At 43.4% G+C, this 24909-nt stretch overlaps 2 protein-coding genes across 3 annotated transcripts in view; one reads left to right on the plus strand and one right to left on the minus strand.

The window, feature by feature from the left end:
• CDH23 (cadherin related 23) overlaps positions 1-24909 on the plus strand; it is a 412975-nt gene that overhangs the window by 278215 nt on the left and 109851 nt on the right. The window contains exons 22-27 of the mRNA XM_081004664.1: positions 1851-2040; positions 2472-2617; positions 3380-3599; positions 5504-5656; positions 9781-9894; positions 12493-12641. Coding sequence (XP_080860790.1) covers positions 1851-2040; positions 2472-2617; positions 3380-3599; positions 5504-5656; positions 9781-9894; positions 12493-12641 — 972 coding nt within the window. The remainder of the gene's footprint in view (positions 1-1850; positions 2041-2471; positions 2618-3379; positions 3600-5503; positions 5657-9780; positions 9895-12492; positions 12642-24909) is intronic.
• On the minus strand, positions 16568-24476 carry LOC308477844 (uncharacterized protein C10orf105). 2 transcript variants are annotated; one of them, XM_081006825.1, is made up of 3 exons: positions 24384-24476; positions 24125-24238; positions 16568-19711 (listed from the first exon to the last, which is right to left on the minus strand). In XM_081006825.1, the coding sequence occupies exons 1-3, from the start codon at positions 24396-24398 to the stop codon at positions 19292-19294; spliced, it is 549 nt and encodes a 182-aa protein (XP_080862951.1). In that variant the 5' UTR covers positions 24399-24476; the 3' UTR covers positions 16568-19291. The 2 variants fall into 2 exon arrangements, with proteins under 2 accessions (XP_080862951.1, XP_080862952.1); XM_081006826.1 differs by lacking the exon at positions 24384-24476 and having other exon boundaries at positions 16568-19716; positions 24032-24133.

The following is a 24909-nucleotide window of genomic DNA, read 5'->3' on the forward strand; positions in this document are numbered from 1 at the left end:
GACTGAAAGGTTTAACAAGGCAACGAAGCCAGGAGAGGCGGCAACTTATGCACGAGCAACCCATACTCATTACAGTGGTCTTTAGAGAATTATTCTTAGTGGATGACCGTAGTCAGGGAGTTTCACAAGAGAGGTGCCACTGCAAAGAAGACTCTGTCTAGTACAAAACAGAGCATGAAACAAAGGAGCCTCTGTGTATCTTAAAAGATGAAGAGGAACATGGAGAACGGCACTTCCAAAGATTCATGGGCTGTTTGTCACATTTAGATACATCTTCTGGTTTTGCAAATACTTCAGCATATATTCAGAAGTCTTTACAAATTAAGACATAACATATACAGTATGTATTTGCAGCCACTGTCCTGTATTCACCTTTGGAGGTGATTTAAAAATAAACGACAGTTTTATACAGTGCGATCCAAGTCAAATGGGAATCACATTGTGAGCATGAGATTGTGGGGCAGCCAGTCATTTCAGACTACATGAAGATTTTATTGAGGGCAAACAATGCAACTTCATTGCCCTCATTCTGAATTAAAGAGTCAGTGTGAGTTAAGACTATGATAGAGAGTAGAGCAGGGACACGTTCACCATTCAGGGTTAGGGCAGTAAGAGGGTTTCATTTGTCGTTAGTGATGTTCCCCAGTAGCCAAATCTGATTTGGTACATAGTGATGTCACAAAGAGCAGATGAAACCCTCTCATGGAACTCACCGTGAGTGGGGGAGCGAAGAAGGAATTTATTTATTTTTTTGTCAAGGCAACCAGGCTGATGAATTCCCTTTTCCACAGACACCTGCCTCTGAATAACACAATGAACTTTCTTTTGCATCCTTTCTAATCTCCCCCTTTCACCCAGTGGACATACACAGCTTGCAAACAGGATCTGCATCTCAAGGAATAGAAAGACCTTTGCAGCACTCTGCCAGCAAACTGAAATGTTGCAAATATTTGCAAATTAATTGCAATATACAAATGAGCAGTGTCCTTTAGCTATTAGCATGGGTTGTGCGGGGTTGTACTAAAGTAACCATGATTGCAACTATGTTTGGATATGATAGTGTGCTTTATTTTGTTTAGATCATAATTTTTTGTTTATTTTCAACTTCAACGTAACAATAACAAAGGAAGTAAACCAGGGAAGAGCCAATAGAAATCACAAGTTCGTGCAAGCACAGATATTACATTTGAAAGCAAGAGCAAAATGGGAAGAAAAACCCACTAGGCAAAAATAAAAATAAATGCAATGTTATGACAGGAGCCATGGGATAATATCTGAGGATATGGTCTGTCCAAAAAAGGAAAGTGATCATTTGATGGGCAGCTAGTACATCCAGGTTGAGTTAGAAAGATTAGAAAAGGCCAAGATTAGAAAAAGCTGTGAGAGGGTGTTTTGTAAGACCAAACAAAATTATTTTTTTAAAGGGAAGGACATGCAAAAAAAAGCATTTTGAACATCTTTGATGAGATAATGTGTTTTAAACTCCCCAAACTTCATGGCCTCCCAGCTTAACTGAAATGCTGTAAGTGGAATGATCCTTTGCCAGGAAGGGGCAACAGAATTCTTATTCTCCTACATTCAGTTATTCTGTTTTGCTTGGACATTTTTTCACTGGCACATCAGCCATGGTGACTGTTGCTATACCACGAAAGAGCATCAGGACAGCTTCTTCAATGAGACTGTGTAGTGTACTTAAGTGAATGGAATCGGACTCATGCTTTTATTCCGCATCTTTTCTGTTTCATGCTTCAGTTTAGAAGCCAGCTGTACAGATGCACGAAAAAAATGAAAAAGGATTTATTTATTTTTGGTCTCTTATCAATATACCATCACTCTTTTGATCTCTGTAGGTGGTTGCTTTTGACCCAGACCTAGCAGAAAACGGTTCCCTCGTGTACAGCATTAGACCGCCAAATAAATTCTACAGTCTTAACAGCACCACAGGGAAGATTCGGACAACAGGGGTCGTCCTGGACAGAGAAAATCCAAACCCCCAGGAAGCTGAGCTCATGAGGAAGATTGTGGTCTCCGTCACTGATCGTATGCTTGCTTCAATTGTTCTGTGAATACTTTAGCGCTCCGTTAACTACCTGCTATACATTCTTACATACTAGCTGTCACATTCTTATATATTTTGTGCTCTTGATTAAAAAAAACCACATCCCTCTATAACTTTCCCCCATAATAGGTACATAGCAGGAGTAGCAACAATTATAGATTGCTTAAAGTTAGATAAATGCTAGCTTCTACACTCTTACTTCTGCAATTTATTTTAACAGTTTTGTTATCGCTCTGACATTTCCCAAGTCTGATTTTTTTTCATTGAAAGTGAATTGCCAATTACTTGAAGAGGGATGAACAGGGGTTTCTTCTTGATATATAGAGGTTCGCTAAGACAAAATATTAGAAATTTTATTTTTCAGTCTCTGGGGTGCTCGTGAGACTAGTTGTGACTCTTCTGATCTCTGCAGGTGGAAGACCACCATTGCGAGCCACCAGCAGTGCCACAGTGTTTGTAAACCTGCTGGATCTCAATGACAATGACCCCGCTTTCCAGAATTTACCTTTTATCACTGAGATTCCTGAGGGACTTCCAGCAGGGTCATCCGTTTTCCAGGTGAATCGCCGTTACTTTTGATTTCAACCATATACTTGCTGAAAAGTGTTTCTTAAAAAACAACGAGAACAGCTGTTTGGGCTTCTGTTGCAGATGTAGCGATGAGTAGTAGTGGTACTTTCCTCACTGCAGTATAACCAGTGCCCCAGAATGTTTTAAGGGAGCAAATACCTCATACATTTTCTCACTGATGATCACACCTGACTTCTATCTACATTCTGTACTACTTGTTGAAATAAGCCAAGAGGAAGTTGAGAAAGTTAAACCACACAGAGGAACTGATAGACTGAAAGCCCCTCGTGACATCAGATCATTAGTTCACTCGCTTTTCTTTACAGCTGAATGTGAGTTTGGCGGCCTTAGTCCGTCTCTCTCAGCATAGTCTGTTCAAGAAAAAGGTGAACACATTCAAGGGACTAGTAGCGCTGGTTCTTTCGCTGCTCTGCATGTGATCTGAACTGTATTGCTTTGCCCTTAAGCACAAAAAAAGGAGTTCCCATTAGTTCCAGTGGGACATCTTTTTGCAGTGCAAATTGCAGGCACAATGGGGCTGATCCCATTTTGGTAACAACTTTGTTTTATTTTTAATGAACCAGGTAGCACTAAGTAGCCCCACACTTGAGTTAAGGCCATGTGTAAATTTGGCCCTGAGCCCATGGGAAGTGATAATGTGATTCTGTTGGGATCTTCTTGGTTTCACCTTTATGAGAGGGGGGAAACTCATCAGAACGTTGTGCTTCACTTTTTTGCTTTCTGTCTCAGGTGGTAGCCATTGACCTTGATGAAGGCTTGAATGGTCAAGTGACATACCGTATGCAGGTGGGCATGCCTAGGATGGACTTTGTCATCGACAGCAGCAGTGGTCTTATCAACTCCACAGCTGTTCTAGACAGGGAAAGGATTGCCGAGTACTACCTCAGGGTAGTCGCAAGTGATGCAGGAGTGCCGTCCAAGAGTTCTACCAGCACTCTCACGGTCAGAGGTGACTGAAGAACCGAAACACTCTGGATGCTGTCTCACTGTTACTGCTGTGTCATTCTTTTTTAAAAATAATAAGAATAAGAATAATGTATTTAGTGCGAGTGGTTCTCTGTATTTCAAATGGGATTTCTCACCTTGTCTAATACCTTCAGATAATTTTCTGTGCTTAGGTTGAGTCAAACTAGGGCTTAAATCTGTGGTTCCCAGTGTGGGGCACACACCCCACAATGGGGCAATTTGATTTTTTTTGGGGGGGAGGGGCCAATTCAAGAATGAGTTCAACCAAGTTAATGGTCTTTTAGGCTTCCTCCGCATGAATAGGAGTTCACTTTTTGAATAATAAGAATTATATGGCACAGGGGGAGGCATCAGGATTTTAGAGATGATTAGACGGGACATGGCCAAAAAAAGGTTGGGAACCACTGGCTTAAATGCTCAAGGATTGCCCAGCACAGAAGCTGGGAAAATGCCCACCCAAAACAGCCGAGGGAGAGGAGGATAAATGAGTAACTTGACTAGGGAGTAAAATTTAAAAGTTCTACCTTGTTGAAGATGCAAATTTTGATGCATACAACCCCACCCCCAAAAAAGGCTCAGGCAAGGAGGTTTGAAAATCTCGCCCGGTCCTGCTGTTGCAGTTCCAGAATTTTTCCACAACAATTTTTAAACTGCCAAGAATGCTGCTGTCGCTCTTTAGGAGCCCTTCCTCCAACACTGTGAGGGCAAGGGCAAAGGTGGGCAAGCCTTGGTTTGAATTCGTGCAGGTGGCAAGGAGGGGTAAAAGGAGAGGGGCTGTCCAAAAGAGAAAGAGAGATTTTAAAAAGAAAGAATGGAGGTGGCAGAAAGAGAGAGGGAAGGTGTGCCTTCACCCACTTCCCATGCTGTGCAAAGAGAACATGAGAAACCCTGGATAATGTGAGAGGAACTCATGCTCTCGCTGTTCCCTGTGCTACCAACCCTCGTGGGAAAGAGCATCAGTATGGGTTCCTGGAGCTTTTTGCGATGAGCAGGTGGGCTGCAGCTCCCATTCTGCTGAAGCAATGCAAGAACCCACCCTTTTTGTTTTGTGTTGGCCATTCTCATGGTTGTAGTGATGATAACAAAGAAAGTCGGGTAAGATCCAAAAGGGTTTAGAGGGCACTCTTTATTGGACCAACACGGCCACTCCAATGAAATGTTTAACCTGTTACTATTAGTTCATGTTTAAAATACTTTTTAAAATAAATGATAATAATTTATTTTAGGTTTGACCCCAAGTCATTTATAGCTAGTTTTTAAGGAGTTTTTAAATACAATCTATTATGCACCTTGGAAAGAGTTTCTGTTTGGTTATTCCAGATACTTTTCTGCCATACCATGATAGAAGAAAGTCTCCACAACTTTAACTTCAGGTGTCTAGGAATAGAACACATTTGTATGTTTTGAAATGTTATGAACTTACCTCAGAATTGAAGAATATCAGTGACAAAAATGTTTATGATTCTTAACTATTTGTAACTCTGGAACTCCCACAGTCCATTTCACCACTGCCTGTTTGCCCTTTCTCCTACTTCCTTGATTGGGCCTTTTTAGGGTGTAGCTGATGTGGCATAGTTCTGATCCCTAACTGAACTTCTATGGCAGTCCCTAAGGTGGCGCAACGGGTCTGGACACCTGGCTGTTAACCAGAAGGTTGGTGGTTCAAGCCCACCCAGAGACTTCCTGAATTGCAGGAAGGTGGGACTTAGATGCCCCTTGGGGGGTTCCTTCCAACTCTACAATTAATATTATTGTAATATGCATAGAAACAATGGGATAAGCAAACACGTGGCTTCTTACAGTGGCTGACGCTCCACCTTTTAGCCGTGCCAGGTATGGCTTTGAAGCATGGCTTAGAGTCGACCTTGATCAAATTCTCTCTTGTAGTTTTAGATGTGAATGATGAGAACCCCACCTTCTTCCCAGCTGTCTACAACGTATCGCTTCCTGAAAACGTACCTCGTGATTTCAAAGTGGTCCGCCTCAACTGCACCGACGCTGATGTGGGTCTCAATGCCGAGCTCAGTTATTTCATCACAGGTATCAAGTCTTTCTGGTGTACTTCAGAAGTAGAAGCCATGTAGTTCAGAGGGGGCAGAGGACACGGGTCAATCTTTATTGCTGTGTCCTCCTTTTTCTTCCTTTCAGATTTTAGCCTCTCCTAGGGTTGGCACTGTGGTCTAAACCACTGAGCCTTGGGCTTGCTGATCAGAAGGTCGGCGGTTTGAATCCCGCAACTGGGTGAGCTCCTGTTGCTCGGTCCCAGCTCCTGCCAACCTAGCAGTTCAAAAGCACACCAAAAAGTGCAAGTAGATAAATAGGTATCACTCCGGTGGGAAGGTAAATGGTGTTTCTGTGCACTGCTCTGGTTTCGCCAGAAGCGGCTTAGTAATGCTGGCCACATGACCCGGAAAAACTGTCTGCGGACAAAAGCTGGCTCCCTCGGCCTGTAAAGCAAGATGAGCGCCTCAACCCCAGAGTTGTTCACGACTGGACTTAACTGTCAGAGGTCCCTTTACCTAGGGTTGGCATTCATCCGGAATTTCCCAGACATTGCCAGGATTTGCCCGTTGGAAACAGTGGCCGGGCAAAAATTGCTGAAATGTCTGGGGAAATCTGGAAGTGTAGGTTTTGGTGAATTTCCTTAAAAATAGCTCAAAAACTTGCAACCCTAGCTTCTCCTAGCCCCAAAGCTCAGGGTGGGTAACATTGAAAAGGCATAAAATCCTACTAGCACAGAACAAAAATAAGCCAACTCTTGGTTTATTAAAGGTTTGGCCTCTTTCCCCTTAACTCCATGCAAAGGAAACCACCACATAATTCTGCTCCTCCATCTGTCACCAAGTAGTGCTCTTTCTCCTCTCCATTCTCTTCCATACTTATTTGGGAGTGGTTCATAGCTGTTTCAAACCACCCCCACTTCTCTAGCTTGATTCCTGGGGAAGCATCTCTTCCTTGGTCTGTAACCAGCCTCCTTTCCCCCCTTGGGAATCGGTTGTGGCACCATGGCGCAGAGTATACGTGCAAAGCAGTGTGGGGAAATTCATGTAAATGAAGACAGCCAAGGGGGCTTTTCATCCTGCTGTTAGGTTTGCAACGGCTAATTTGCATGGGGATTTGCATATGTTTCCCTATGATGCTTTGCAAATGATAGCAGAACTGTTTTGGGTTGTTTGCTCCTGAGAATTATCTATGCTTCATCAGACTGAAAGAGTCATCAGCTGCCTTATGTCTGCAGAATGTGGATATGACAATTTGAGAAAGGCATTGTCGCCGAACTCATTTGCAGTGCTTGCCGAAGTGCAGCCCGGTAGGCCATATTCTGATGTAGACAATGGCGTGAAAATAGGTCTTCATCTTCTTTGTAAGGAGCTACTTCCATATAGCAGATAAGTTCTGGGTATGTCCGCATGATTCTTTTGGAATTTTTATACGATTCTCCTTCAGAATAGGTCAGCCACCTGTAGTAGGCTATCATTTCAAGTCCAGAAACAGGGTGGTCAACATTTGAGATACCTCTTCCTAAACAGGGCCATCTACATCATGGAATTTTTTGGGCCCTTGGCCGCAATGCCATCCAATATGGCGCACGATGCAGCCTGTGTCCCTGTGCACAACCTGTAGTAGTTATGTTTTTGAGTGGTAAGCAATAAGGGACAGCCTGCCTCTCTAAATGAAAGTTTCCTAAACCATGTTTTGGACAGTTGGGATAAGAAAAAACAAGCTGTGCGGCATCTGAGCTGCTGTGTGGTGTAGTGGTTAAGAGCGGTGGTCTCGTAATCTGGGGAACCGGGTTTGCGTCTCCACTCCTCCACATGCAGCTGCTGGGTGACCTTGGGCTAGTCACACTTGAAGTCTCTCAGCCCCACTCACCTCACAGAGTGTTTGTTGTGGGGGAGGAAGGGAAAGGAGAATGTTAGCCGCTTTGAGACTCCTTAAAGGGAGTGAAAGGCGGGATATCAAATCCAAACTCCTCTTCTTCTTCTTCTTCTTCTTCTTCTTCTGTATGAAAGCAGCGCTTCCTGGAAGACTTCGGCCATTCTGTGTGTGGATTAATTCTTGCTAACAACAATGCGCAGGAAGCATTACAAACATGCAACATAATCTAGCCAAGTTGAGCCTCACTGACGTCAGTGGAAAATATTTATGTATAATAGTAATAGTAATGATCATTTATTCCTTATACCGCGTCCATCTGGCTGGGTTTCCTCAGCCACTCTGGGCGGTTCCCAACAGAATATTAAAAACACTATAAAACCATTTAAAAACTTCCCTAAACATCCATGACATATGTATGTTGTGTGTGAATCTGACTAGCTCAGTTTGTGAACCACCAGCCTGTTACATACACATGTATGGTCTGCTATGTGATTGACAATGTGTTATTCCCCCACCCTTTCACACCCACCCACCTGTGTTTTACACATAGACTTTTGTTTGTTTATACTGTAGTGGCCAGTTTATACTGTAGTGGTCAAAAATAAAATAAAAAAGGAACTTGACCAACCCCCCTTTTTAAAGTTTTTTGCAAGAAGCAAAAGTAGGTGATTAATTGATCTGTGACAAACTGTCATACATGGCTGATGGGGAATTTCAGCTTGCTGTGTCACAAGCTGGGCAGGCCTGCGATCTCACTTTAATTGAAATCAGTGGGACCTAAAAGTATGCACACCTTACAATCCCACTGAAACCAACCAGGTATGAAAGTCCTGACTCAGATCTTACCAAAAACAAATAAGTTTTCTTTATTGGGTGCCATTGCCCCCCTGGTTGGATTATTGGACCTAGAGTGGCATTCCACAAGCACATATTATTTCTGAAAGCTCTAAAACTTGTCCATTTTCGCCCTCTGCTGCTCAGAGTCCCCAATGACACTCTATATCTTTATTGTACCATTATCGGTTAATGTACAGTATTACATTATAGCGGGGGGGGGGGCGGCGAATCAAGAATCAATATGTTTAACGTAGATTGAAAGAAAGCATTGCACAATTATCAAGCCATGCAACCTTGGAAAGCCTTTAAAGCAATAAAGCCACTGTGATTCAACAGCAAATTAAAACAAGTGAGGCTGAGATGGAGTCCTTGAAATCTCTAATTTGGGCCAGCACTGGCAATATGGCTTGCATTTTGCTATTCCATGTAAATTTTGAGCACTCTTAGAAATGCTTTTGGGAAACACACAATTCACACTGAATCCTTAAATGGCTTTAAATTTCCGTGAAGTGCTTAGGAGACAATCCTGCAGCAAGATCTACCAGGATGAGCACCTTAGGACGCAGCAGATCTCTGGATTACCAGACTGATTACCAACTGGGGTGGGGGGGTGGGACTTAGGCTGTGAAACATTACTTTAAAGGCTTGTTGCTGCTGAACTCGGTATGGATCTATTGTAACTTTACTCTGACTTAATTTACACTGGCTTTCTTTATGCCAGTTTATTGTGCCAAGGATTGTTCCCATAGTCAAGTCTCCCATAATCCTGTCCCACAGGGACATAGGTGGTTTTGTGTCTTCTGTGTAAGTAATAGGAGATGTTTCTGCATTATAAGTGGAAACCAGTTTCAGACCTATTTAGCGGTTGGAGGTCTACCCAGGAACTATGGGAACTGTAGCACTATAAAGAGCCTGGATATGGCTGACTAAACTGCGATTCTCAGGCCATGATAGTCAAAAATTGCACGAAACAAGTTTATATTTGTGTATATAACAACTAAAACATGTAAACCGTAATTGGAGTGTGTGTTCTCATTTTTCTTGAATTTTTGAATCCATTTTTCATTCCAGAACGTTGATCATGAGTCCCTTAGGAATGATGTTGTTGACCTTTTTGTGTATTGATGTACCGCAGTCAGAACTAAAACTGTAAAAATTTATTGTAGCGAAAGACATACTCAGGGCAAAAAGACTGACTGGGGTGGATAAATCATTTCAAAAGCGTTATCTTTCACATCTTGTGTACAGAGTGATTGCCATGTAGCGTTTGTAGGTGGTCATGCACATAAATGTATGCATGTTCATTGAAGAAGAGCATGTGCTTTCTGAAGATCTTAGTTCCACATTTCATATTCCTAAATACAAGTGTGTGTTTTTTAAAAAAATATGTGCCCTCATTCTTCTTTGAATTCCTTCTTCTTCTTCTTTCCTTTCCCTCGTTTTTATAGGTGGGAACCAGGATGGAAAGTTCAGTGTCGGTTTTAGGGATGGAGTAGTTCGAACAGTCGTCAGCCTGGATAGAGAAACCATCCCATACTATACGCTTATCCTGGAGGCCATTGGTAATGATTCCTGTGGACCGCTTTTGTTTCTGTTATCTGAGCAACTGATGTGTCTCTTCCAGACTGCCTCATTTGGAGTGCAGTGGAGAGGAAACAGTTTGCAAAGGATTCGTACAAATTAATGGTGCAATCTTCTGTTGCCATTTCTGAAGTTTCCCTTCCAATTCCATGAGCAAATCTCCATCACCGTATGAAGCGAGATGGTTTTGTTAACCACCTCCAGTTAATCCTGGGCCTTCCACACACCTTTCTCTCATGTTCTGTAAAGAAGCCCCTTTGTAGCTTTAGATGAGAGGGAAATTCTGTGTCTGATTAACTTGCTAATGATAATATTCCCCGGCGTACTGTGTAGTGAAATGCAGCCAGTCGCTACATACTTGGGTTGAATGTAGATTAATGAAGACAACTAGCACAATCAATGGGATTTAAGTGCTCAACAATGTCTACTATTGATCACAAAGAATTTTTTCCATGTAGCGCAAATTTATGAAAGACTTGACGTTATTTGAAATGGAATATAATTGGTAGGATTAAACATCTTTGTGGTATTAATAATTCTGCAGTTTCATACTGATGCTTCACTCAAGTTAATAAACATCTTTCATAGGCTTTTCAAGAAAGCTGAAGTAAAAAAAATCTTAAAACAATCACAGTGAATTTGACATACATTAGAATCAAAGCAAAATAGATCTATCTGATGCAGGTGTTAAACAGATAAACCTATACATTGTGTGTACAATTTACAGTAAATCATATTTTAAATGCACACTAACTATGATGGAGCCATATATGTATATTTATTTTCAACAGCTAGTAGCACCATCCTTTGGCACCCTTATAAGTTTTACTCTCTCTGTGATAATATTTATTTGGCAGTGCAACAGGAAGATACCCTTGTTGGCCTTGTAGATCTGGAATCTGGAACTGGGGAGACAGATGTTAGTCCCAGTCCCACATGAGAGTCCCTAGTTTCAGAACCTAGTCAGGCTTGACTCTTACAAACTTTTCAGAGTCTAGGAAGAAGAGAGGACACCCAGAGAAAGTTCAGAAGAAGATGACCAAAATGATCAAGGATCTGAAACAGCTACCTCTATGAGAAAAAGTTACATTTAGAGCTTTTTATTTTTTAAAAAATGGTGAATAATTGGGGGGAGCAGGACATGATAGAGGTATATAAAATTATGTTGGGTAGAGAGAAAGGGTTTAAAGAGAATGTCAGAAAAATTAGGGCAAATGAAAGGGTGTGTACTTCTTCACACAACTGCAATTTGCTACAAGGCAATGTAATAATGGCCACCAATTTAAATGGCTTTAATAGGGAGTTAGATGAATTCATGAGGATAAAGCTAGCCATGGCTCTGGTATACCTCTGAAAAACTGCTGTGCATCTCCATAATGGTTGCTGAGAATCACAAGTGGGGCAGCTTGTGGGCTTCCTATAAATGTATTGGTTGGCCACAGTGAGACCAGTGTGTTGGATTAGGTGGGCCTTTGGCCTGATACAGGGGGAGCTGCTCTTACCTTCTTACCTGGAACTGATAGAGTTTAAGGTGCCCCCCAGAAATTTGGACTCAGACGGAATGTGTGGAATGATTTGAGAATGACCGCTCCCACATCAAATGGGGGCGCCCTTTGCGTGGTCACACACACACCCCCGGATCCCAGTGGGACTCCTGGTAGTTCGGGCTGGCTTCATCCTCCCCAGGCTGGATACCTGGAGGTCTCCGCCTACCTCAGCCAATTGCCCAATCCTGCTTGGGGAGGCGTTGCCAGGGGATTGGCCAGGTAAGGGGAGGGACCGTCCTGCCCGCACAACAGAAGGTGAATCTTACCTGCGAAGCGGCAGTCGGCTCCAGAGCTTCTCCCACCCTCCCCTCCCTCAGTTAAGTCATCTTTTGCAGGTTAACCTCTTCTCCACAGGTACGCAGGCGCTTTTATGTCAGGGTCAATGTTGAAGGGCCGGAAAGGAATTTTCCTGCATTGGCAGGTTTTGCCTTTCCCGTAGCTAAACGTCACAACTTTGGCGGTTCCAGACCTTGGGCAGAATCCTTTAGTCTATCTTCCTAAATGGGGGGGCATGAAGCGGTGACCCACGCCCCCCTTGCAGTGGTGATTCCAGGGTTCCCCATTAAAGGGGTCTTGAGGGGAGGCATTGGCCGTACGCCAAGAGGTTGTCATTGCTCTCCCCTCCAACGGTGGTGAAATTGGGGGGGGGGGGCTCTCTGCTTGAACATATGTTCTCCAGAGCCAGCCCAATCCCCACACATTCTGGATAACCCTGAAGTCTCCCAGATCCCCTGCTGGGGACTGGGAAGGATAAATGCCCAATGCCTGAGCCAAGGTCTCCCTACATCTGAAACTTAATAAAGTTGTGGCCAATTTTAATCCCATAGCACGTTGTCTTGAGTCATTATTCCACTCGGGGGTCGCCTGGGGTTGGGGGGACTCCTCCTGTCCACCAAGGAAAAGGAGGAAGTACCTGGCTTGCTCGCCCTTGCTTGCTTCTGGATTTGTTTGCATTCAGTCAGCACGCAGGTCAGTAGACCTGCCTTTTTCCTAAACGTTGGGAGATTAAGTTGGACCACTTTTTTCTCACAGATAATGGTCCAACAGGCAAACGGAGGACTGGGACAGCTACTGTATATGTCACTGTGCTGGATGTGAATGACAACCGGCCAATCTTCCTTCAAAGCAGCTACGAAGCCACTGTTCCTGAAGACATCCCTGACTACAGCAGCATCGTACAGGCATGTAACTAAACTGTTTGTTCTCGGTTAAGATCTGGTGGGGGCAATGGAAGAAGAGAAGCAATAAGCTTGCCTGCTCTCTTTCTCTCTTCATCCTAGCTGTTACCTGGTGTCACAGTAACGTGATACTAAGGTTAGGCCATACCCCGTACCAAGGTTTTACTACTTTATGTGTTTTGCTGAATTTAGCAGTCCCTTCCTCTGTTGTTGGAAAGTCTAAGAACAGGAAGCAGGGCAATTCATAAGCAAGTGAGCAGCATCAAAAAGATCAGGAGACTTTGAGTAACAGATTTAATAACACCATTTCAAGAATAAAGAGGGGGAGCGAGCGAGAGGGTGGGGGAAGTCAGGCTCAAGGGAGTACAATTCATTAGCTGGGCATTGGAAGTAACTGTTCTGCAACATGGTAACCACAGAATGATTTCTTCTTAATGTGATAATGGAACACATCGCTGGAGCTGCTGTACTGACCCAGGGAATGGTTTAAGCATAAGAGGGCTCCTAAACAGAGCTACTTTCAGTGAGGCACTGGCTGAGCCTTCCAGGGGCCTTTCTTGACAAAATAGGTATGCTTTGCTAGTGTACAAAACAGCTTTAAATAATAAATTGGGATAGAAGAATTTGGAGTCTTCGTTTTGCTGCTTTTGTTTCCCTCTTTGAAGCTAGCCCTTCATGGGATGAATGGCAGTAGAGCTGGTAAATGAATGAATGCATTCACATCATGTCTTTTGGCATTCCCAGATTTTCTTCAAAACCAAACATTTTTATTTTCTCTAGCAAACACAGAGGGGTATTTCCAGCATGCTCTGAGTTGGCTTCTTGTTCCTTGAATTCCCCACTCTAGCCTGCCAAGAGGTATAGTGAGGTTGCAAGCTTTTGTTCCATATCACATGGAAATTTTGCACAGCGGGAGGTCAGCTATGTTATATAAGAAGTCTGGGGTAATGTTTTCGAGACTTCAGTTGACTGGAAACAGGAGGGGATTGCCTCTAAATACCCAGTGCTATTTTTCTAGAAAAAGAGGTGCCGGAGCTCAACACGAACTTCTCCCTTGTTCTCTTAGAATGGCAATGGTGCTCACCTGAGAGATGCTGGAGCTGAGCTCTGGTGAGCTCCAGCTGAAAAGGAAAAAAAGCCCTATAAATAACCTAACCTCTAAACCTGAAAGTATCATAGGTGAAGAAATTGCTATGGTGGCCTTATGGAATATGAAGAATAATGCACCCCATAATGGGGAGAGAGAGAGAGAGAGAAAGAGTGAGCCCCTTCGCCACGACAAGGCAGTGATCTCACATTCTCTCTATATAGCATTGTGGCTCAGGCCTTCCTTCCACCACATCACTTGCTGCTCTCCACCACCACCACCCTACACTTGTAGTAGAGGAGGCAGCTGTGTTTTAACACCCAGAAGCAAACTCCTATGGGCCCTATAGGAGATGCTCTTGTTTCCTGGCAGGACCAGCCCCTGGTATCAAACCTGCGTAGATTGCAGATGAGTTCCTGATAACTTCAAAGTTCTCTTCCTCCACCACCAAATAAAACTTGCAAGGCGGCTGTTTCATAATGTTGATTAGGCCCTTTTGATGGTTTTAAAATTAAAATATGTCAACGCATCAAAATATGATTTTGTATGAGAATGACATAAATGCTTCAAGATTTGCTTTTGTTTATGCAGTCACATTTCTGATTGTCTCTTGATATTAACATGAGAATCTGTGACAGGGAGCAAAGCAATAAGAAACAAAATTGAACAGAGTAGCCAAGTCCTACTGAAGAGACCGCAATAAGATGCTGTTTCAAATAAAACGTACTACAGGAATGTCTGCAAGGGAAAGGCCGTGGGTGCCTATGAGGGATCTCCTGTGAAACTCATTTTAATAAATTGGAGAGATTGCTTTTCTGACCAAAACGAAAGGAAAGTCAAACACATTAAAGTGAACATAAATGCTGTCACAAATCAAATTCGGGAAACAGACAATTTTTTTTATTTTTAGTTTAAAATCAATTTTACAACTGAGTGAGTCAAGGGAGGTGTGCTCTGCCTTCATTTAAAGTTTGTGTTTTGCCAGCTTATATCATAAATCTTCTTAAAGTGATTGGCACCATGAACTACTCATGTTCTGAACTGGGAATTTTCCTGTAGTTCAGATGCAAAACTGCCATGTTCTAAAGTGTTTAGGAAGAGGAGAGTGCTGCATTTAGGTGCCTAAATCTGATCTGCTAGTTTATATCCAGCCTCTTAAATATGCTGTCTGCTCAATATTAATAGCTCGGACAGAGTTAGTGTAACTTAGTGCCACCAAACTTTGCAACTTGTGCAGACATCTATGATTGGATCTCCTGTGGTATTTCTTTTTATTTCAGCTTTGCACCCATCCATTCCCACCCCCACACCCTTGATTTGGATTGGGAACCAGGAGGAGGGGAGGCTAATGCTTTCTCATTTACACTGATTCTCCAGCCCTCTCTCTCTCTCTCTCTCTCTCTCTCTCACACACACACACACACACATGCAGAGCTGCGATTAGCCATGAAGGGGGAAATACGCAGCCCCCATGGTTTCACTATTAGTTCCTCCTAATAGTAACTTAGGAACGCAGGTGGCGCTGTGGTCTAAACCACAGAGCCTAGGGCTTGCCGATCGGAAGGTCGGCGGTTCGAATCCCCATGACGAGGTGAGCTTCCGTTGCTCAGTCCCAGCTCCTGCCAACCTAGCAGTTCGAAAGCATGTCAAAGTGCAAGTAGATAAATAGGTACTGCTCCGGTGGGAAGGTAAACGGTGTTTCTGTGCACTGCTCTTGTTCACCAGAAGCGGCTTAGTCTTGCTGCCAGCTCCCTCGGCCAATAAAGCGAGATGAGCCCCGCAACCCCACAGTCGTCCGCGACTGGACCTAATGGTCAGGGGTCCCTTTACCTTTAATAGTAACTTAGAGGAGGGATCTGTATTAAAGAATCAGCCCCATCCTCCTTGTCATGGTCTCTGTCCAAATTAGGAAACCCCATGGCTTCTTTTAGGGGGAAATTGTCAGGAGAGTCAGTCACTGTATTAGGGTATCATGTGTCACTTGGTTCTTTGTGGCTTAGCTGCCAGCCAGAAAATCCTTCCCCTTTAAACACCCACACCCACACCCACACAACTGCATTTGAACAAGCTACTCCCTTGGAGCCTCAGTCCAACATCTGAAACATGGGGCTAATAATAGTGATCTCACTTACTGGGTTGTTTACAAAGTGCACCGACTATAATATATGTAGAGCACCATGAGTTGTATTCAGTGGCAGAATTGTTCCCCTTCCTTTCCTGCCCTCTGCAGCTCCCAAAAAAGCTTTGCCAGAGGACTGGGGTAGGAGGCTCCTGAACAGTGTGGGCTCTGTCAACGCAGAACTTCAGCACAAGGGAGGAACTGTCTCACATCGGGTGGAGGAACTTTGCATGAATTGGAGCTCCCTTGGGTGCAATGTTCCTTTGCCCATTTTCAGGGGATTCTCCCTCACACTGCAGCTAGCTGAGATTCCTGCATTGCAGGGGGTTGGACTGCAGGACCCTTGGGGTCCCTTCCGACACTACAATTCTATGGTGCAGAAAGGACAGAGTGCATCAATCCCCTAGGAGAGGCTTTTTCTCATGCAACCAATAGATGCAACCCTATGGAATTCCAGATATTAATTTAAAGCAGCGTTCATCACTGACACTACAAATGGGCTTCATTGCACTGTGCGGCTACTTCTCAATTCACAAGCTGCTTTGAATTTCAGAAGTGCACAAGCTCCTCTAGAGTCTCTACGAATGCAGTCACAAATATGTTCGGGTGGCCTTTACTGCTTATTTATTGAAGTAATCCCCAACCCCAGCAGGTGCTAGTGTAATTTATTATTATTATTATTATTATTATTATTATTATTATTATTATTTATTACGTGAGTGTCTGTGGCAGAGTGTTGTATATCTACAGTCATTAAACCGAAAACAAAAATGGTGAAAGTGCAGTCAGATCATTTAACACACACCTGTTTTAGAAAGTAGGTCGACTGAAAGCATACATTTCTGTATACACTCAAACATTACAGAATTGTATTGGAGGGCCTTTCAGATATAAGGCTGCAATCTGAGAAGAAGCTATATGAACTAAATAATCCACTACAAAGCCTCTCTCCCCCCCCCCACACACACAAAATACCCCCTTGAAAGTACACTTTTTATTCCCATTTACTCCAGTAGATCCACTCAGTTGTAAAGTTTCAGCTTCCAATAAATGTCGTCACACTTTTATGATGTCTAGATGGTTAGTGCCCCATGCAGGAAGTTTCACAATCTATTATGCAGGTGGAGCTTTTCTTTTCTTAGCCCTTCAAGTTACAAAACAATGGTTATAATTCAGATATGGCACTTGGGCCCACTGAAAGTTAAGTAACTTTTAAGTGCTTCATTGTCCAGTTGTGAGACTGGTGTTAATGGATCTTGAGCAAATTGAACAGTGCCTGGATTGCACTATTTCAGAATAAATAACTTGCATGGTATGCCAAAGCTATTCTCCCTAGCTTCCTTTCGCCTGTTCCACATGTTCCATCTATTTCAATAAGAGGTACAACTAATAGGCCGTTAGCAAATCATTGCCCAGTATTATATAGATAGCCAAGATACCAGCAAAACAGAGCTTTAAAAAAAAAACTAGCTTCCCACTTTTTAAACATTTATGTGTTTATTTAATGAAATGTGTATACTCCTTAACTGTCAAAATCTCTAAGTGGTTTTCATTAAACATGTTGTGATTGTTCCGTTCTTTTTTCTTTTTTTTCATTTTCTACCTCAAAGAGCCTAAGAAAGATTACTGTAAGAAACTGCCACTTTAAAAAAAAATTAAAAATCCAAGATTTTCAAAAGTTTTTATATTATATTGCCATTTCCCCTTAACCCACCCACTCCCCAGCTTCACCTGCTGATTTGCATGTGCGGGTTTAGTTGCTGAACTCTATGAAAGAAGAGCAGATGGGGAAAGAGTTGCAGGGACTGCAGGGGGGAATGGCGGGCCACTGAAATGGCAAGCACCCCACCCTGCCTTTCTCCAAACCACCCCCTCCTGAAGCTGCCGTTCTCCCTAAAAGAAGCAGTTATCAGAGTTTTCTTGCATACACATCCATGCACCGTACTGTGAATGAAACTTCCTGTTTTGCTGCATGGTGAAATGGTGACGATCAAACATTTGCTTCTTGCCTCCTAGCTAGCACACCATCAACCATTCAGAAACTATCAGATTACACTTGATTGGTGGCAGACCCATTTGTTTAAACTGCAGTCTTCCCTAGTCATATATAGAAAATGGGGTGGTGAGGCCAATGTGTAGAGCCAAGAGGAGGCTAAATCCTCCTCCCACCAAGGCCCACCAAGGCTCCTTCCCTGCAGTCTTTCCCTTCAGGCACTTCCAGCCAAATGTATACTTATTTCCTGTTTCATTGGGCATGGTCTACACATCCTCTTTAGTGGAAGTTGCTTTATCCCAAGTCAAACCACTGGCCCATTTAGCTCAATATTATTTCCAATGTCCGGTGGCAGCACTTAAATGGTGGTCTTCCCCAGCCCTGACTGGAGATACCAGGGACTGAACCTGGGACTCTTTGAATGCCAAACTCTGTGTTCTGCCACTGAGCTGTGGCCCTTCCCATGAATGGTAATACTTTTGTGAGGCCACTGTACCACCCAAGCACTGAAAGTACAATAATCTGCACCCAGATAACTATTACACTCCCTTCCCCTGCCTGAAATTGTTGCATTTGTTAATGCTGTATGCGGTGTGGATGCACCAGCTTCTCCTATGGATGTTACTTGTGGCATTCATCCTGTTTATTTATTACTGTTCTGCTGTCACAGAACCTTTTGCCATTATAATTTAGGCTTCTTCTTTTTTCTTTGCTGTGCTCTCCCCTACTGTCCAATTTCTATAGATCTTTTTTTAAAAAGTGATAAAGAGCAGAAGTTCATCTGCAGTTTTGTAAATCTTTAGCTCTTAGTTGGCTGTGCCTCGTCTTGCAGTGTAACTCCCAGGTTTTTGGAAAAAGTGAAAATCCCAATAGAATATTGTGCTGCTCCTAAAAAAGCAACTTACCACAGCATTGTCCTGTGGCTAACTTAAATGTGTGATAATGCAATGTGCTTGTTCATGAAGGCCCTCAGGTACTATGGAGTAGCCCTCAGCTTCATCCAGCTAGTTTTGGCTAAAGCTCTGGAATCAAAGTGAACATTGCCAATGAGTCACTGCCGGCACATCTCCAAAGAACCATATCCACTTTCATTCATCTGGCAGGGGGGCTGCGAGTCTTCCTCTTGTCTTTGGCAAACCTTTCTGCTGTCATAGAATTAAAGAGTTTGGGGGAGCAAATGACCATAGACACAAATGGAACCAGGACGATTTGGAGTGCCTCATCACCTTTAAAAAAGTTTCTTCAACTTTACAGTATAGTTTAAACATATATGTAGCAGACACTGCAAGTGTTTGCTTCTATCCCTTTTCCATAGTTAGGTATGTAATGACCACTGTGCTTCTCCAATTCTCCCATCCTTGTTGCTCTGTGATTCTCCGAAAGAGCTTAGACTATATCTGAGGTCAGTTAACAATGTGCAGGATGCAGCTGAATCACGGAAGGTAATGGATGAGTCACAATTTGGTTGACTCCATGATGTTCCAGTCCTGGATTACAGGTGCTTTTATCGAACAAGTTTCGTGGACTTGGGAAATGGGCCGGCTGCGCTTGACGCTGCGTATGGAATGCCTTAGTGACCCCAGACGTTTCCATAGCCTGAGCTGTGGCTCACTGGCATTCTCAGGGTGGTACGGCATACATTCGTGCGGCCCATAGAAAGATTGATCTAGAGCTGCTGGCTTGCACAGAGTGATAAAGACGAGGCAGGTAGCCAGGAGGAGGAAGATGCAGATGAGACCGATGATGATAGGCAAGGAGTCGGGCTTCTCCCCAGTTGGCTCAGGGCTTAGAGGGACCAGCTCAGCGGTGGCATTAAGAAATGCAAGTACCCTGGCAGTTGGAGAGGTCTCGTTGGCAGCAGCCATTGTGCTCATCTTTCCTACAAGACACAGCAACAAGAGTGGAGTCAGAGAACTGGAATCACTGGCAAACTGTGAGAGAAGAATCAGCTGCCTTGTGTGTGTAAAACCGTCAAGGATAACAACAAAAACCCCAAACCCTAATTATAAATAAACGGACTCAGTTCAGTGGTCCCACGCTTCTTGCGACGGAGATCCACTGGCAGAACTTTGCTTAGAATCCACCAGTCCTTCCTCTAGTAGAGATGGATCTGCATATTCCTCAAGTGTTTTTGCCTAGCTGGAAAGTGTCCTTGAACTGTCACTATGCCTTCTGCTTGCCCAGATGGGGAGGGTTGTGTGTAACCCTCCAACTGTTGCATGGTTGAAATGTAGCTTGACGTGCAAAGGGTGTAAGAGTCGTAATCCCTGTGCTTTTGCCTCTGGCCCCATCCACCACCAGAACGTGGCTGCTGGAAGGGAATTATGCAAGGGAATTCAGCCTTGTCCCGCAAAAGCTTCTTCACCCCTGGTATATATCATATAGCTGGGATGGCTAGCCCAGATCCAGCCCACCAAGCGGTAGGAAGTGGCCTGCCAGGCCCTGAAGCATTATTTCACAATATCAGCACTGTGGTTCCCAGCATTGAGATGGAGAGCTCTTTCTACCCCCATATGCACACTTCAGCAGTGGAGTGAAAACATTGCATTTTTTTACTCTCCGCATACCTCTCTGTGCAGAGTAAAAGGTAGCATTTGCCCCCACCTCACTCCAGCCTTGCCTTCTATTTCATTGCACTTCTTCGACCATTAACAAACAATGAAATTTAATCATCATAATTTTCCCAAAGAGGTCCATCCCTACCTTGCAACCACTGGTACGTCTTCCTGTCTGACTGTTTCTAGACTCAGTTCAGCAAACGGGAGCTATGGCATAATTCTACTGAGTGCTCACAATGCCAAAGCAGCAGGGGGAAATAAAGAATAAATAAGAGTTGGTCCTAGAACACTGCAGTGCCCCCTCACAGAAATATGGGCTTTGGAATGGATATTTAATTGTCTGGTACTATCCCTGCTGTGGTCAAGATTACAGAGAGGGCTTTCCTAAATGTCAGGCCTGGTGTGATTAATTTTTTGCCTATGCAGAGGGAGGAGGCACTGGGAGGACTGAGCAAATAAGTACATGGCATTGGACTTCACTGAGCACAGAAAACAATACAAAACAAACCCTAAGGCTAGCCTTTGAAAACAACTTGCTGAAGACGTTTCCTAAGATCTCACCATTAGCATGTGGCCCTGCTCCATTATGCCCAAATTAACATTCCCTCTGACACTCACCCTGCCCAGCAAACATTTGCTTGTTTTGGACAAAGAGTTCAAACATGCAGGGCATATTTATTTGGAGAAATGGGGGCAGGGGAGAGATAAGTAAAAACATGCAGGTGACTTTGCTGCTTTGTAGTAATCAGGCTCTTGCTGGTAAGAGGGATCCAGGGAATCTCTCACTCTGTAGCTATATTCAAATAAAAACAAATAGTTGGGAGATCCAGTTACTGATCTTGCACATGTGGTTTGGCCTCTGATTGGCTCTGGAGAACTAAATGTCTATTCTGCACTTACGGGCACAGCATAGACTACTGATGGGACTTTATTCCCTGTTATCACACCTCCACAGGGTGGCTGTAACCAATAAGTGCTTGCTCACCCTGTGGACCACCCCAGTCATTTGGAAAGTCCTGCATTGCAGGGGGGTGGACTAGAGGATCCTCAGGGTCCCTTCCAACTCGGCATTTGTATGATCCCATGACCTGTTACCCTGTTCCAGAATTCCTTCTTTAAAAAACAACAACATCTGGGCTGATTTTAAAATGTCACTGAACTTGTATCCACAGTAAAACAGGAGTGAATTTTGAGGTTTGTGGCAAAACACACACAAAAAAAATAGAAACAGCATTATAAAAATGATCAGGGAGCTTAACCGTACTTTTTTATGACCCTACAAGCTGCGGAATAAGTGGCCAAGTCCTTTGAGGATCGTTTCAAGTGTTGTCGTACACAATCAACTTCCTTTAGATCAGCCATGAAGATATAAAACAGATACAGTGATACCTCGGGTTAAGTACTTAATTCATTCCAGACGTCTGTTCTTAACCTGAAACTGTTCTTAACCTGAAGCACCACTTTAGCTAATGGGGCCTCCTGCTGCCGCCGCACCACTGGAGCACGATTTCTGTTCTCATCCTGAAGCAAAGTTCTTAACCCGAGGTACTTTTTCTGGGTTAGCGGAGTCTGTAACCTGAAGCGTATGTAACCTGAAGTGCATGTAACCCGAGGTACCACTGTGCTTCTAAACTTGCATACGTTGTTTATGTTAATATATCCATAACGTATTATGTTAATACGTTAATATATCCAAATGGGCGCTGTCTTTGAATTCTTTGTGAGATAAGCAGCGGCTTTTATTGTTCCTGACAGAACAGCAATTTGCACAGGTACCTGAGCATGTGCACATGGCAGATCCTTAACTTTTGGCTAGCTGATTTTATGCATAAGTTTTGGCTTTCAGCAAGCATTGACAAGCTCTGGGGAAAAACAAAACTTGTCAATGCATGCTAAGCACCAAATCTTGTTTCTAGTATTTATTGGCATCCAGTATTTATTGGTGGATGTGGGGGGATTGGTCCATGCTTCTTCCAAGCCCAGTCTCCCCACACCCCTGGATCCTTTAAGTGGAACTGTTTCTGCAGCTTTAAACAGGTGAATCTTCTGAGACCAGTTTCTTCCCATTTTACCAGTGACGTTTTCACAAGCCTGATATACAATTAACAATAACAGTCTAAGAAATAATAGTCTTCTAGAGTTCCGCTGGATGATCCATGTTAGACAGTTCTTTTGTCTGCAAAACAGATACTTGTCTCATGAGGGGGGGGGAGTACTTTTAAAATCTGAGGGTGAGAAGGGCTGCATACTTGTTCCTTGATTATTGGATAATATTTGCTTGTGATTGGCAATACTGATGGATATTGGCAGTGCAGTTTTGAAAGGCTGTATAGCTGGAAGCAGCAACCATATGCTAAAGTTGCTTTATACACTAACAACTTTAAAACCTTTTACAGTTGCAACTTTCGAAACATGTACACAGGGCTTTCTCTCCCCAACCCTAGTGTCTGCAAACCCAATTTTACTAGTGTATAAAAGCACCACACACGCACACACACACACACACACCTGTATTATTATTATTTTTTTAAAAAAATATTCAATCAATAATCCTGTAATATTCTATAATGGAATCATCTTCTGGAATACTTACATTCAACAGTGCCTTATTTAGTATGACAAAGAAATATGGCAAATTGCCAGTCTTGAGGTTCAATGTGCTCTATTCTCATTCAGTTCCCCTGTGATGCTGTATCAAGCTGTCATTCTGCTTGTTCATGGCACTTGCAGATCACTTCTTAAGACCATTTATCTTACTTAAATGTCACTTCAACACTGAGTCTCCTTCCTGCCCTGGAAAAGTTTTCCCCTCCTAGGCGATCTGTTTTCTGTATGCATTTATTCCCACCAGAACTCTTGCTTGCTGTCTCTGGTGGCGTTTATTTTCAGCAAGCTCACTTGCTGCATAAACTGAATTGGACCCAAGAATTTCAAGGTATTTGGCAACCGATGCACATAGAAGAGCCCCAACATATTTTGTGAGTTTGCCTATTGACAGAATGAATGCAAATAACAATCTTCTATACTCCACCATCCCCTCTCAGTGCTTTTTTTCTGCAAAATAATAATGATCAGATTTAAGACAAGCAATTGCCTTTCCCCTGAGAGGATGAAAAGAGAAGGGAAGCTCTCCGTCTCTCACTCTACATATATATATAAAATCCACCACACACTTTCAATACCTATGTCAATAGAAGTAAATAGAGATACAAAGGCTTCTTTTAGCTCGATGAGATGCATTTCAAATTCACACGTGACATCACAAAACATGCAGCTCCAGCCATTTTCAGGCCACTTGCTTACAAGTTATATATATCAGAAGTGGTGGTAATGTACAGCAAACTTCTTTGAAGCACGTCAGGAGGTCTTGCACGGTCGGTGCTTTCCCTTGTTTCATGCAACATGCATTTTAAGACACTTACAGGTGTCTGTTCCTTCCCAAAGTAATTTGTGAAGTGGCCCTCACTTGAGCAGCACTCACTGATTTGCCCTGCTATTCATCCCAAACAAATTTCACATCTTTCCCCTGAGTGGAAGCCTCAGTCTCCCTCACACTTCTTCAAAAAGAATTATCTGAGGTCAAAATAGCAAAGGTGGAACAGACAAACAGAGTGGCTTCTCTCTTAATGCACCAACCTTTTTCTTGGAAGATATTCCTGGAGGGAAACTGCATCACCCTAGCTGCAGGAAAACTTTGGGGCCCTGGCTATATTTCTAAGACAATTTTACCTTTTTTTTTGTTTTTTGTTCCTGCCCTCCTTCAGCTTTTAAGGGGGATTTCTTCTTCTGTTCTTCATCCCCTGGGCTCTTGTGTAGCCTCTGTTGTCTTCCAGCCCCTGACAACTTGGGGGAGGGGTGAAGGGAACATAGGGCAGGCAGAGGATAGGGGGATGGAGGGAACAGAAACAAAGGAACTTAGATGTAGCAGCAAACACTAGACAGCTAGTGACTATGCAAAGGAGCAAGCCTTTGAGCATCAAACACTTACTTTCTTGATGGACATGGAAGCAACAACTTTTGAGATAGGAAGCTGTCATGAACTGTGATTCTTTACCTCTAGCAGCTGTTCCATCCCCTGCTGAAAGTTGGAATGGTACAGTCTGGCCACTGGCTTCTATTCATTGAATGCCAGCCTTCAAGTTACTCCTCTGTTGATCTGGGACCAACAATTGGGGGGAGGGTGGGGGAGAGACAGGAGGAGGGACTCTGGCATGCCCGTCTTCAGCTCTTCAACTTTCTCCCCACTCCTGTTTATTACTTTGCCCGCATCTTTTGTCTTCAATGTCATACTTTAAAGATCTTATCTTTAATGTAGTATCCCTTCTTTTTCTAGAGTTACCTCCTTTCTGTTTTCTTTTTAAATGGTCTGGTCCTGGCCCTGCAGAAATAATCTGGGAGGAAAGGGGGGAGAGAGAGAGAGAGATGGTGGGCGGGGGGGGGCAGCAGGGAGAGAAATCTCTGGAGAAGTGGGTGCAGAGTCAGGCACATAGGGGAAAATGGAAGCATTTGGAGAC

This window comes from Podarcis pityusensis, assembly GCF_964106645.2.
Source record: "Podarcis pityusensis genome assembly, chromosome: 5".
Classification (NCBI taxonomy): Eukaryota; Metazoa; Chordata; class Lepidosauria; order Squamata; family Lacertidae; genus Podarcis; species Podarcis pityusensis.